The sequence below is a fragment of the Argopecten irradians genome, chromosome 14 (assembly GCF_041381155.1).
Source record: "Argopecten irradians isolate NY chromosome 14, Ai_NY, whole genome shotgun sequence".
NCBI lineage: Eukaryota > Metazoa > Mollusca > Bivalvia > Pectinida > Pectinidae > Argopecten > Argopecten irradians.
In genome coordinates, this window is record NC_091147.1 from 12,945,563 (window position 1) to 12,958,104 (window position 12,542).

The 12,542-nt window shown below is 38.4% G+C and overlaps 1 protein-coding gene across 12 annotated transcripts in view; it reads right to left on the minus strand.

The window, feature by feature from the left end:
- LOC138307310 (leucine-rich repeat and calponin homology domain-containing protein 1-like) overlaps positions 1 to 12,542 on the minus strand; it is a 69,061-nt gene that overhangs the window by 41,667 nt on the left and 14,852 nt on the right. For all 12 annotated transcript variants that reach the window (XM_069247979.1, XM_069247976.1, XM_069247978.1 and 9 more), the window contains exon 3: positions 235 to 364. In XM_069247979.1, coding sequence (XP_069104080.1) covers positions 235 to 364 — 130 coding nt within the window. The remainder of the gene's footprint in view (positions 1 to 234; positions 365 to 12,542) is intronic.

Consider the following 12,542-nt stretch of genomic DNA (forward strand, 5'->3'; position numbering starts at 1 on the left):
TCCTACTGACATACATTCATTTGACCTTTTTAGTTTTATATAATTATTTGCTGAACATTTGGATTCGCATTCAAGTTCTCTAGCGAAATAACATATCGATTTGCAAGACGCAAAAATAAACCTGTTTATAATATTGAACATTTACTATTAATACAGGTTGACATGACAACAAGGTTTTATGATGATAACTGTTTAGATCTATAAGATAGAGCACCTCCATCACATGTGACTTACAATTTCCATGAGTTTGTCGAGAACACCAATTTCCTCGGGAAGTGAGACAAGTTTGTTGTGACTAGCTATAAGGACTTCGAGTTGGTGTAGCTGAGAGATAAAGGCCGGGATCACGGACAGCTGGTTCCGACTGGAAAATACAAAGTTTATCATAGTGTTATTTGATACATATATTACATCAACAGAAATGGATTGTATTATATAGAACAAGGTTCTGAACTCAGATCCTCAGAATGAATTCTAACAATTTTGTTTTTGTATATTACAGAATTACCTTCCTTGTGGGTAGGGTATATCCATTGTGACATCATCATTTTGTAAGCAAAACTTATGTCAATTTCTCTGAAAAGTTTGGAGTTCCCCTCACAAAAAAACATGACAACAGAATTAATACCTACATGGGCAGAATACAGAAAAGGTTCTCAAGAATTAAGAAAATTGCCTATTCAAATTGGAGGCTAAGGATATCCCCTCCCCTTTTTGTTCATACTTATGATGGGATCCCCCCACTTTTTCTAATTTCTCACACTTTCTCTCTGAATCTTCAGCCCGATTGGTCCATTCCTCTAACCAATACAATAGACATCCTGGTTCCTGTGTCTATCAGTATGGCCTAATGAACTGTTAACATTACATAAACAAATCAAACACCTGATACACATTTAGTTTTAGTATTTTTGGGTCAGTACTTGTATTCTATCACATGGCTGTATTGTAGCACAAGGTCATTTTCATTTACATAATAATGTTTAACTTTCTCTAACTACACGTCACTCAAGATTTCAACATGAACACTTTCTTTCCCTGGCCCTCATGTATCCAAATGGAGCTGATGTCAGTATACAGATAACTACAACTATAAACAACCCCCTCCATCTATCCCTTCTCTACACTATAGGATGGTGGTGGGAGGGGTGGAGGGAAGGGGGGGTACACTTATAGACATGTCATGATCAGTCACCTTGGACTTTCCCTAGGGGAGGGTGCTAGACATATCACCCTATCTTATAACTCTCCCAGGCATTAGTCCAAATATCCACTTAATTCTTTAAAACTGTTTGTATGTACTGGTTTTGGATATTTTCATTTAAAGCACCAAATAAAATCAACAAAAGGCATACAACTTAATTTCTGTATAGCATATCATTTGCCAAGTACAGTTTCAGTTCTAATCACTGTTATACATAAAACAGAGCAGTAACAAATCAAAAACATAGCAGCATAAAATTGTGTGATTGTGAAATTGTACATAAGGAAAGTGGATTTCTAATTAGTAACACTATATACATCATGTACTAAGCTAGGAGGTCAGTATTTTCATTCTATTGATTTGTAATTTATACAGGATTTTAAGCCTTCAGGTATTAAATGCTGATCATGGTGTCATTATAATCTTCAATATTGTATGTATGTGTGATCAGTTATCTGACTTTGTCAACAGTTGGCATGGTGATTGATTTGCTTATCGATGCTTCCCTACCAGGTCAAAGACACATCAAATAATCTAAATTCCATCCAAACAATAAAAATGACGCTACAGATGCACCCCAAGCATACTGTAACATGAAACATTCACAGATAATACACTACATTCTTCAGTCGTCTGGAGTATTCATTTTTTTATTGTTAGAAATATTCCTGGTTAGTCTTTAGAACTAAGATGGCAGTTTTTTCATTGAACCAGCTTCATTGTTTTTTATATTTTATTCATGGTTTTGTTGCCAACAACAAAAACAGACAAAAGTTCATACATATCGAACATTCCATGCTAAACAGTATAGAGACCACCACTTAGATCATCTGCAGAATTCATTCTAAGACTGAAAAGATAAGATTGGAACACCCAATATACATTAGAACACGTCATTGTTGATAAAAACAAAGGCGTGGTTCACTACAACCCTCACACATAGAACCCAAACAATTGAAGACGACTTCTACAGAGAATATCAGCACTATAAGATACCAGGCTCTGTATCAGACAGCACCAGCTATCTCTAGCTACAGAGATAGCCTGTGATGAAAAACACCTGCTCGCCTTTATCCAGTATTTATTTGATTTTGATGTGGTAGATTGTTTTTTGTTTCCAATTGTTTTGATTTGTTTGTCATCCTACTGTTCCTCCTCCGTGGGGAGCTGTGTATTTGTAGAGGGTTGAGTGAGTACATCATTTGGATCTCTGTAGCCACTGTATCACAGATTCACAGTCTATAAAGCTCTTAGCACTAACAGAACCTTCCTTTATAGTCCTTTGTTGGAATACTCTACAAAACTATGTACACTTTGGGTGATTTTAAATTTATTAAGGAGGAGGAATTTAAAAATTTAGCAGCTAAAGTCTATTTTGTGATCTTGGGGATAGCTCTGTAGCTTCTTCAGACTTAAGTCTGTTTTGTGATTTTGGGGCAAGCTCTGTAGCTTCCTCAGACTTAAGTCTGTTTTGTGATCTTGGGGATAGCTCTGTAGCTTCTTCAGACTTAAGTCTGTTTTGTGATCTTGGGGCAAGCTCTGTAGCTTCCTCAGACTAAAGTCTGTTTCATAATCTTGGGGATAGCTCTGTAGCTTCCTCAGACTAAAGTCTGTTTTGTGATCTTGGGGCTAGCTCTGTAGCTTCCTCAGACTTAAGTCTGTTTTGTGATCTTGGGGCAAGCTCTGTAGCTTCCTCAGACTTAAGTCTGTTTTGTGATCTTGGGGATAGCTCTGTAGCTTCATCAGACTAAAGTCTGTTTTGTGATCTTGGGGATAGCTCTGTAGCTTCCTCAGACTTAAGTCTGTTTCATGATCTTGGGGCTAACTCTGTAGCTTCCTCAGATTTAAGTCTGTTTTGTGATCTTGGGGCTAGCTCTGTAGCTTCCTCAGACTTAAGTCTGTTTTGTGATCTTGGGGCAAGCTCTGTAGCTTCCTCAGACTTAAGTCTGTTTTGTGATCTTGGGGATAGCTCTGTAGCTTCCTCAGACTTAAGTCTGTTTTGTGATCTTGGGGATAGCTCTGTAGCTTCCTCAGACTTAAGTCTGTTTTGTGATCTTGGGGATAGCTCTGTAGCTTCCTCAGACTTAAGTCTGTTTCATGATCTTGGGGCTAGCTCTGTAGCTTCCTCAGACTTAAGTCTGTTTTGTGATCTTGGGGATAGCTCTGTAGCTTCCTCAGACTTAAGTCTGTTTTGTGATCTTGGGGATAGCTCTGTAGCTTCCTCAGACTTAAGTCTGTTTTGTGATCTTGGGGCTAGCTCTGTAGCTTCCTCAGACTTAATTCTGTTTTGTGATCTTGGGGATAGCTCTGTAGCTTCCTCAGACTTAAGTCTGTTTTGTGATCTTGGGGCTAACTCTGTAGCTTCCTCAGACTTAAGTCTGTTTTGTGATCTTGGGGATAGCTCTGTAGCTTCCTCAGACTTAAGTCTGTTTTGTGATCTTGGGGCTAGCTCTGTAGCTTCCTCAGACTTAAGTCTGTTTCATGATCTTAGTGCTAACTCTGTAGCTTCCTCAGACTGAAGTCTGTTTTGTGATCTTGGGGATAACTCTGTAGCATCCTCAGACTTAAGTCTGTTTTATGATCTTGGGGCAAGCTCTGTAGCTTCCTCAAACTGAAGTCTATTTTGTGATCTTAGTGCTAACTCTGTAGCTTTCTCAGACTGAAGTCTGTTTTGTGATCTTGGGGATAACTCTGTAGCTTCCTCAGACTTAAGTCTGTTTTGTGATCTTGGGGCTAGCTCTGTAGCTTCCTCAGGCTTAATTCTGTTTTGTGATCTTGGGGCTAGCTCTGTAGCTTCCTCAGATTTAAGTCTGTTTTGTGATCTTGGGGCTAGCTCTGTAGCTTCCTCAGACTTAAGTCTGTTTTGTGGACTTAAGTCTGTTTTGTGATCTTGGGGATAGCTCTGTAGCTTCATCAGACTAAAGTCTGTTTTGTGATCTTGGGGATAGCTCTGTAGCTTCCTCAGACTTAAGTCTGTTTCATGATCTTGGGGCTAACTCTGTAGCTTCCTCAGATTTAAGTCTGTTTTGTGATCTTGGGGCTAGCTCTGTAGCTTCCTCAGACTTTAAGTCTGTTTTGTGATCTTGGGGATAGCTCTGTAGCTTCCTCAGACTTGAGTCTGTTTCATGATCTTGGGGCTAGCTCTGTAGCTTCCTCAGACTTAAGTCTGTTTTGTGATCTTGGGGCTAGCTCTGTAGCTTCCTCAGACTTAAGTCTGTTTTACGATCTTGGGGATAGCTCTGTAGCTTCCTCAGACTTAAGTCTGTTTTGTGATCTTGGGGATAGCTCTGTAGCTTCCTCAGACTTAATTCTGTTTTGTGATCTTGGGGCTAGCTCTGTAGCTTCCTCAGACTTAAGTCTGTTTTGTGATCTTGGGGCTAGCTCTGTAGCTTCCTCAGACTTAAGTCTGTTTTGTGATCTTGGGGATAGCTCTGTAGCTTCCTCAGACTTAAGTCTGTTTTGTGATCTTGGGGCTAGCTCTGTAGCTTCCTCAGACTTAAGTCTGTTTTGTGATCTTGGGGCTAGCTCTGTAGCTTCCTCAGACTTTAAGTCTGTTTCGTGATCTTGGGGCTAGCTCTGTAGCTTCCTCAGCCTTAAGTCTGTTTTGTGATCTTGGGGCTAGCGAGGCTGTAGCTTCCTCAGCTTACTTCTGTTTTGTGATCTTAGGGCTAGCTCTGTAGCTTCCTCAGGCTTAATTCTGTTTTGTGATCTTGGGGCTAGCTCTGTAGCTTCCTCAGACTGAAGTCTGTTTCATGATCTTGGGGCTAGCTCTGTAGCTTCCTCAGACTTAAGTCTGTTTCATGATCTTGGGGCTAGCTCTGTAGCTTCCTCAGACTTAAGTCTGTTTTGTGATCTTGGGGATAGCTCTGTAGCTTCCTCAGACTTAAGTCTGTTTCATGATCTTGGGGCTAGCTCTGTAGCTTCCTCAGACTTAAGTCTGTTTTGTGATCTTGGGGCTAGCTCTGTAGCTTCCTCAGACTTAAGTGTTTCATGATCTTGGGGCTAGCTCTGTAGCTTCCTCAGACTTAAGTGTTTCATGATCTTGGGGCTAGCTCTGTAGCTTCCTCAGACTTAAGTGTTTCATGATCTTGGGGCTAGCTCTGTAGCTTCCTCAGACTTAAGTCTGTTTCATGATCTTGGGGCTAGCTCTGTAGCTTCCTCAGACTTAAGTCTGTTTTGTGATCTTGGGGCTAGCTCTGTAGCTTCCTCAGACTTAAGTCTGTTTTGTGATCTTGGGGCTAACTCTGTAGCTTCCTCAGACTTAAGTCTGTTTCATGATCTTGGGGCAAGCTCTGTAGCTTCCTCAGACTTAAGTCTCTTTCGTGATCTTGGGGATAGCTCTGTAGCTTCCTCAGACTTAAGTCTGTTTCATGATCTTAGGGATAGCTCTGTAGCTTCCTCAGACTTAAATTTTTTTTGTGATCTTTGAGATAGTTCGGTAGCTTCCTCAGACTGAAGTCTATTTCTTGATCTTGGGGCTAGCTCTGTAGCTTCCTCAGACAATGCATTAATGCCCTATAGGCTTTGATTTGTATATAGACCATTTGGCTACAGAGACAATCTTTTTTCATTTATCCTTCAGCTGGCATTGGTTGGTCTTTATAGACAAGTTGACTTTATTAACTGTACATTCATCTAGAAATCCCATCGTCTTGTAGACAAGTATTGATCTGACTGTACAGCCAATACATCAACACAATATAATAAATTATCTGATGACATTTAAATTCATCCCAATGTCTGAGATGAAAGTTAAACTGCCTTCTTACAGTTCTGTTATAAACATAAAAATTCCTGGGAGTTGGTTGTGATTAGGTTATAGTATAAATATACAGAGAGGGGAGATAGCATTCTTGTTTTATCAAAGGGAAATTGTATAAGCTAGGAATGTGGGCTGACACAAAGTGTGCACTGCCAACAGACACAGTGCACCAGTTAGGACCACCTAAACTCTGATACAATCACTAAGATACCATCACTCACAGTAACAGGTTTCCAAACCTAACAGACACTTCTAGACATACAGGATCAGGTCTATGTAGATCAGAAACCTGAATGTATTCTATACTGAAACAGGCTTAAATTTTGACAAAGTTAAGTCCCCTGCCTGATGTGTCTCATTCAAGCTTCTTTTTTAATTGAGGTCATTAAAGGTCTGTCAAAGTATATAGATCACAATGACACAGTTTTTGTTGGCTAAACACCATCTCACTTTGATGGATCCACATAGACAAAGTTTGAAGGCCTTCTGGTATAGGAGATACAGCTCTGAAAACCATTTATTTTTTTATTATTTTTTTAGGTCAAATTTTACTAATTAAATTTTTCAATATGGATCCACATAATACCTTTCATCAAAAGTGTGTGCAGTCAAACCAGTCTGTTAAGACTATATGTACTAGTGCCTTAGGGACAAAGAAACAAGAGGCCCAATGGGCCTGAACGGTCATCTGATTATTAATACAATACAGCATTTAGTAGAACTGACGTACAGTGAAGACAGCTGTACAAGTCCTTAAAGAGTGTAGCCTATTTGACCCCTGTGACCTTGCATGAAGATCAAGCTAATTCATTTGAACAAACTTGGTAGCCCAGCACCAAATATAAGGTTTATGTGTAAGAATTGAATACCAGTATTTGGGATACTTAAAACGTGGTCTTTTTAAGCAGGTGGTCTTTATACAGAGATTGTTGCTACGGCATGACTGCATCTTTCAGTCTTTGATTTATTTTTGTGTCATCCTAGCGTAATCAATATAGTATTACAGGACATCTTTGTGAAATATTTCAGGCAATGATAACAATCTGAGATACAAAACAATTCAGTTATAAATACAAGATGCAAATTAAAGTTGTCAAGCTTAATCCATCAACATTTTTAAGTAGGCAAATATTTGTGTACAACTGATAGTTCCCTGCTGATCAGCAAATGCATATACTATTATATGTACACATTATCAATCAGCATTTCTACATGATCTCCAGGTACCACACCTATATATACGTCTGTAATGATCATGTTGTAGCTAGGACAGAAATCCATGTACCAATCTGCTGCAGACGATTCATGTTTGAAGTCCGCCTAAAATATAAAACTCAGCTGGCTACATGCGTCTTCAGAATCAGTTACACATCATCTTCCCAATTAAAATCTATGCATGTGCAATTTCCTGTTTGCATTATAGCTCTGGAATTATGCAGCAGTAAATTCTTTGCATCAAATTATTACATTTTTGTTAAGTTTAAAGATTTGTCATACTGAGATAGATCAAAATTTAATTTTTCACTCAAACATCTGAAGAATACAAATCTCTGAATTTATAACTGCATAAGAATTGCTATGGTTCAAAATAACTTGGTTGCCAAGGAAACGATTTAAGTGCACAAAAGTTATTGCAATTTTATAATAGTAATCATTTCAACAATGAAAGACATTCTGAATCGTGTTACAGTTACTGGGATGTGGTATATTTATTTTCAATAATTGAGTACATGAATTAAGGGTACAACAAAAACATGACCCAGTCTTCTCTATATAAGGTCTGATAAAATAGGTGACTCTATTGACACTTTAAATCTAAATGAATTTAGTATGATGCCAATGTTATTGAATCTTACAATTTTACGTTGCACATACAATTAGATGAAGGAGCTTTTCGTTCTAGGTAATTGTGAAATAAATGACATTTCATTTCATTTTTTTATTGATTTTAAATTATTCCTATAAATTGTCTGACCCATCCAATATTGTATTTTCTAGTATTGCCATTCTCATATATTTTTGCGGTTATGGTTAAGAATTGTTGCTACTGCAGGTCACATGACCACCAGATGGTACTTTGACCCGAGAGCCATCGGGTCACATTAAAACTCAGACAGAATCAATATTATTGTACTGACTGTACACCGTCATTATAACTACAGCATTATCCACTCCCCACCAATAACTCCCTCGTCAGCCGAGCATACTCATCTGGGAATTTTATTTACATAAAATCAATTCATAAATAGATACACTTCTCTTTTGTATTTATTAGTGGAGTGCACCAACTGGTAAAGCCTTTTATACATTTAAAGGATTAGTTTTATGCCATACTACAAATATACACCAGCTCTGCCAATAAAAACTAAATAGTAACAATGGGCCTTTACAGTCACCCGACAACTTTACCTCATTCATATCTAAGCAATGAGTATAAGTCTGGAGCTGAAAATAATATTAATTCCATGGAGGCTATTTTGGAAAATTATGAAGAATCATTTCAGCTTAAATGCACTGTAAATGAATCAAGAAGAGAAATTTAGAGTTATTCAAGATGGTGGCTGTGAAGGCCATCTTGGTGCTGCCATCTTGTATTTCTGACTGACTGGAAAAATAACAACACTTGGTCAGTATCAATGCTAGGTAGGTTTACAATTTCACCTCAATCTAATTGGCAGGACCTGAGAAGTTCAAAATGTGAAAAGTTTTCTAAACATTGCAACAGCGCAAACCGACGGCCGATGGTGGCAATATATGTCATCCTTACCCTTCAGGTTCATAGCAGGATAAGTCTAAATATCATTAACGTTGATATATGTTATGGATATAAGCTATGAAAATATACTAATGACAAGAGATCCCATTGGATCTTGGCGCCCACCAAAGATTGATCTATGTCTGACAAATGAAAGAGGGATCTTTTCTCTGCTTTTCAAACTTACAATTCTTTTTTCTGCTTTTCAAACTTTAAACTATCAAAATCCAAGATGGTGGTCGCAAAATGCAATAGGCAGAACTAGGGTCCTAGAGGAACCTACATATGATATTTGAGAACAATCCCTTCAATACTTTCTGAGAAATAGCGGTAACAAACTTTAACTATCAAAATCCAAGATGGCCACCGGTCGGCCATCTTGTTGACCGATCAGTCCCAAAATGCAATATGCACAACTGGGGTCCTAGGGGAACCTACATATGAAATTTGAGAAAGATCCCTTCAGTGCTTTCTGAGAAATAGCGGTAACAAACTTTAACTATCAAAATCCAAGATGGCTAACTGGCGGCCATCTTGTTGACCGATCAGTCCCAAAATGCAATATGCACAACTGGGGTCCTAGGGGAACCTACATATGAAATTTGAGAAAGATCCCTTTAGTGCTTTTTGAGAAATAGCGGTAACAAACTTTAACTATCAAAATCCAAGATGGCTACCTGGGCAGCCATCTTGTTGACTGATCAGTCCCAAAATGCAATATGCACTACTAGGGTCCAAGGGGAACCTACATATGAAATTTGAGACCAATCCCTTCAATACTTTCTGAGAAATAGCCGTAACAAAACTTTAACTATCAAAATCCAAGATGGCTGCTTGTCGGCCATCTTGTTTGACCGATCAGTCCCAAAATGTAATATACAGAACTAGGGTCCAAGAGGAACCTACATATGAAATTTGAGAACAATCCCTTCAACACTTTCTGAGAAATAGCGGTAACAAACTTTAACTATCAAAATCCAAGATGGCCACCGGTCGGCCATCTTGTTGACGATCAGTCCCAAAATGCAATATGCACAACTGGGGTCCTAGGGGAACCTACATATGAAATTTGAGAAAGATCCCTTCAATACTTTCTGAGAAATAGCCGTAACAAACTTTAACTATCAAAATCCAAGATGGCTGCTGGTCGGCCATCTTGTTGACCGATCAGTCCCAAAAATGCAATATGCACACAACAAGGGTCCTACGGGAAACCTACATATGAAATTTGAGAAGATCCCTTCAATACTTTATGAGAAATAGCGGTAACAAACTTTAACTATCAAAATCCAAGATGGCTGCCTGGTGGCCATCTTGTTGATTGATCAGTCCCAAAATATAATATGCATAACTAGGGTCCTAGGGGAACCTACATATGAAATTTGAGAAAGATCCCTTTAGTGCTTTCTGAGAAATAGCGGTAACAAACTTTAACTATCAAAATCCAAGATGGCGGCTGGTCGGCCATCTTGTTGACCGATCAGTCCCAAAATGCAATATGCACAACTAGGGTCCTAGGGGAACCTACATATGAAATTTGAGAAAGATCCCTTCAGTACTTTCTGAGAGAAATAGCGGTAACAAACTTTAACTATCAAAATCCAAGATGGCTGCCTGGCGGCCATCTTTGTTGACCGATCAGTCCCAAAATACAATATGCACAACTAGGGTCCTAGGGGAACCTACATATGAAATTTGAAAAAGATCCCTTCAGTACTTTTAGAGAAATAGCGGTAACAAGAATTGTTAACGGACGGACGGACGGACGGACGGACGGACGGACGGACGGAAGGACGGACGGACGACGGACCACGGACGAAGGCGATTTGACGTTGATATATGTTATGGATATAAGCCTATGAAAATATACTTATTTCATATCAATTTCCCATTAATCAGGTGAGATAATAGAAAGACGAAACATCAGATCATTAGTTATTGTGAATCAGATATTAGAATATAGTACTAGTATACTTTATCATGAAAGTGAATTTCTTATAAGGGACCTTATTATCATAACACCTGCAAACAAGACAAATCCAACTCCACTAATTTTAATGGTCAAGGGTGATTGCCCTCGGTCACGGGTATGATACTATTGATGACCTGTAAAACCAATTACATTGTACTGGTATAGAGGTCACAGAGTTCAACAGAAACAATGGAGAGACATCAAAATGGCCATGTCATTGGTGCAGGTCAACCATTGATTAGACAAAACAGAAAGACATCAGACTCAGAGGTCTAATTAAACAGCTCATATCAATTACACCCGCAGATTAGGGACACGACACAGGGATCATTTCTGTAACATTGACAGATAAATAGTCGGTATGACTGGACACAGGGATCATTTCTGTAACATTGACAGATAAATAGTCGGTATGACTGGACACAGGGATCATTTCTGTAACATTGACAGATAAATAGTCGGTATGACTGGACACAGGGATCATTTCTGTAACATTGACAGATAAATAGTCGGTATGACTGGACACAGGGATCATTTCTGTAACATTGACAGATAAATAGTCGGTGTGACTGGACACAGGGATCATTTCTGTAACATTGACAGATAAATAGTCGGTATGACTGGACACAGGGATCATTTCTGTAACATTGACAGATAAATAGTCGGTATGACTGGACACAGGGATCATTTCTGTAACATTGACAGATAAATAGTCGGTGTGACTGGACACAGGGATCATTTCTGTAACATTGACAGATAAATAATCAGCGTGACTGGCATGTCAGCTATGGAAAAGTTCCCTGGTACATGCAGCTAGTTATCATATCACAAATTAAAATCTCATGTACTTAGTCAGTATGACAGATGGAGGACATACAAAATGTAGGAGTAGCTAGTACAATTATTACAAAAGTTACCGGTGAGAACAAAATCACAAGTCACTGTACAGAGCTCTTTACGTTGCAGTGCTTATTGTTCCCATAACGGTAGCTGTATAGAGCTCAGACTGGCCTAATTTTGTTATGCAAGCACCTAATATTAATGAAGTCAGCAATTATATAATTACTTTGCCTCCGTCAATGCCACTCTAGACCAATTTTTTTTGGACTAAAGTTTGTTTCTACAAATTGAGGTCTGAACAGACATATTACACATGCAATTTCTTGTCAAGTGATGCTTTCATGATGTGTTCACCATCCTAGACATGCCCCATATCTAGTGTTACTATATGCTGACAAGCTTCTCTAGTTTCTGTATCAATGTACAGCCAGTCACACTTCGTTTAAACTAGACTGCATGCTTCTCACGATAATTCCCATGGTCCCTATATACACAAACCACATTCAGGTTCTGACGGATCCATTTCAGTTTGCTGCAGGTTACAAACATTTAATATTCTATCCAGACAGAAATGTTCAAATAAAACTTGTGCAGACAGATAAAAAAAAACAGATTAGAAATTGATAATTAAATTTTTCAATTAAATCCTGATAAATTTCATTAGCTTGTGATATGTTTTGTAAGATGTATCCGTCCCTCTACACATCAATGAGGGGTAGCATCAGTGTTTATTTCACTGCAGACAAAATTTAATTGAGTTCCGCTACAGTCCTTTAGAAAGCTGCTTTACAGCCATTTTACATGATATGAATGAAAACTGCCAAGTATTAGCTTGTTTTTTTCTCAATAACCAAACCCTGTTATCTGAATAGCTGACAATATGCATAGAAAGCATAATCATATAGAGGCAGACATTTTGTGTTGGAGCAAAAGTAAGAATGATCCATTGATTTTTGTCTTGTCAATGTTAAATGTCTGACATGTATAGGTTTGTTGTGTTCAACGCATG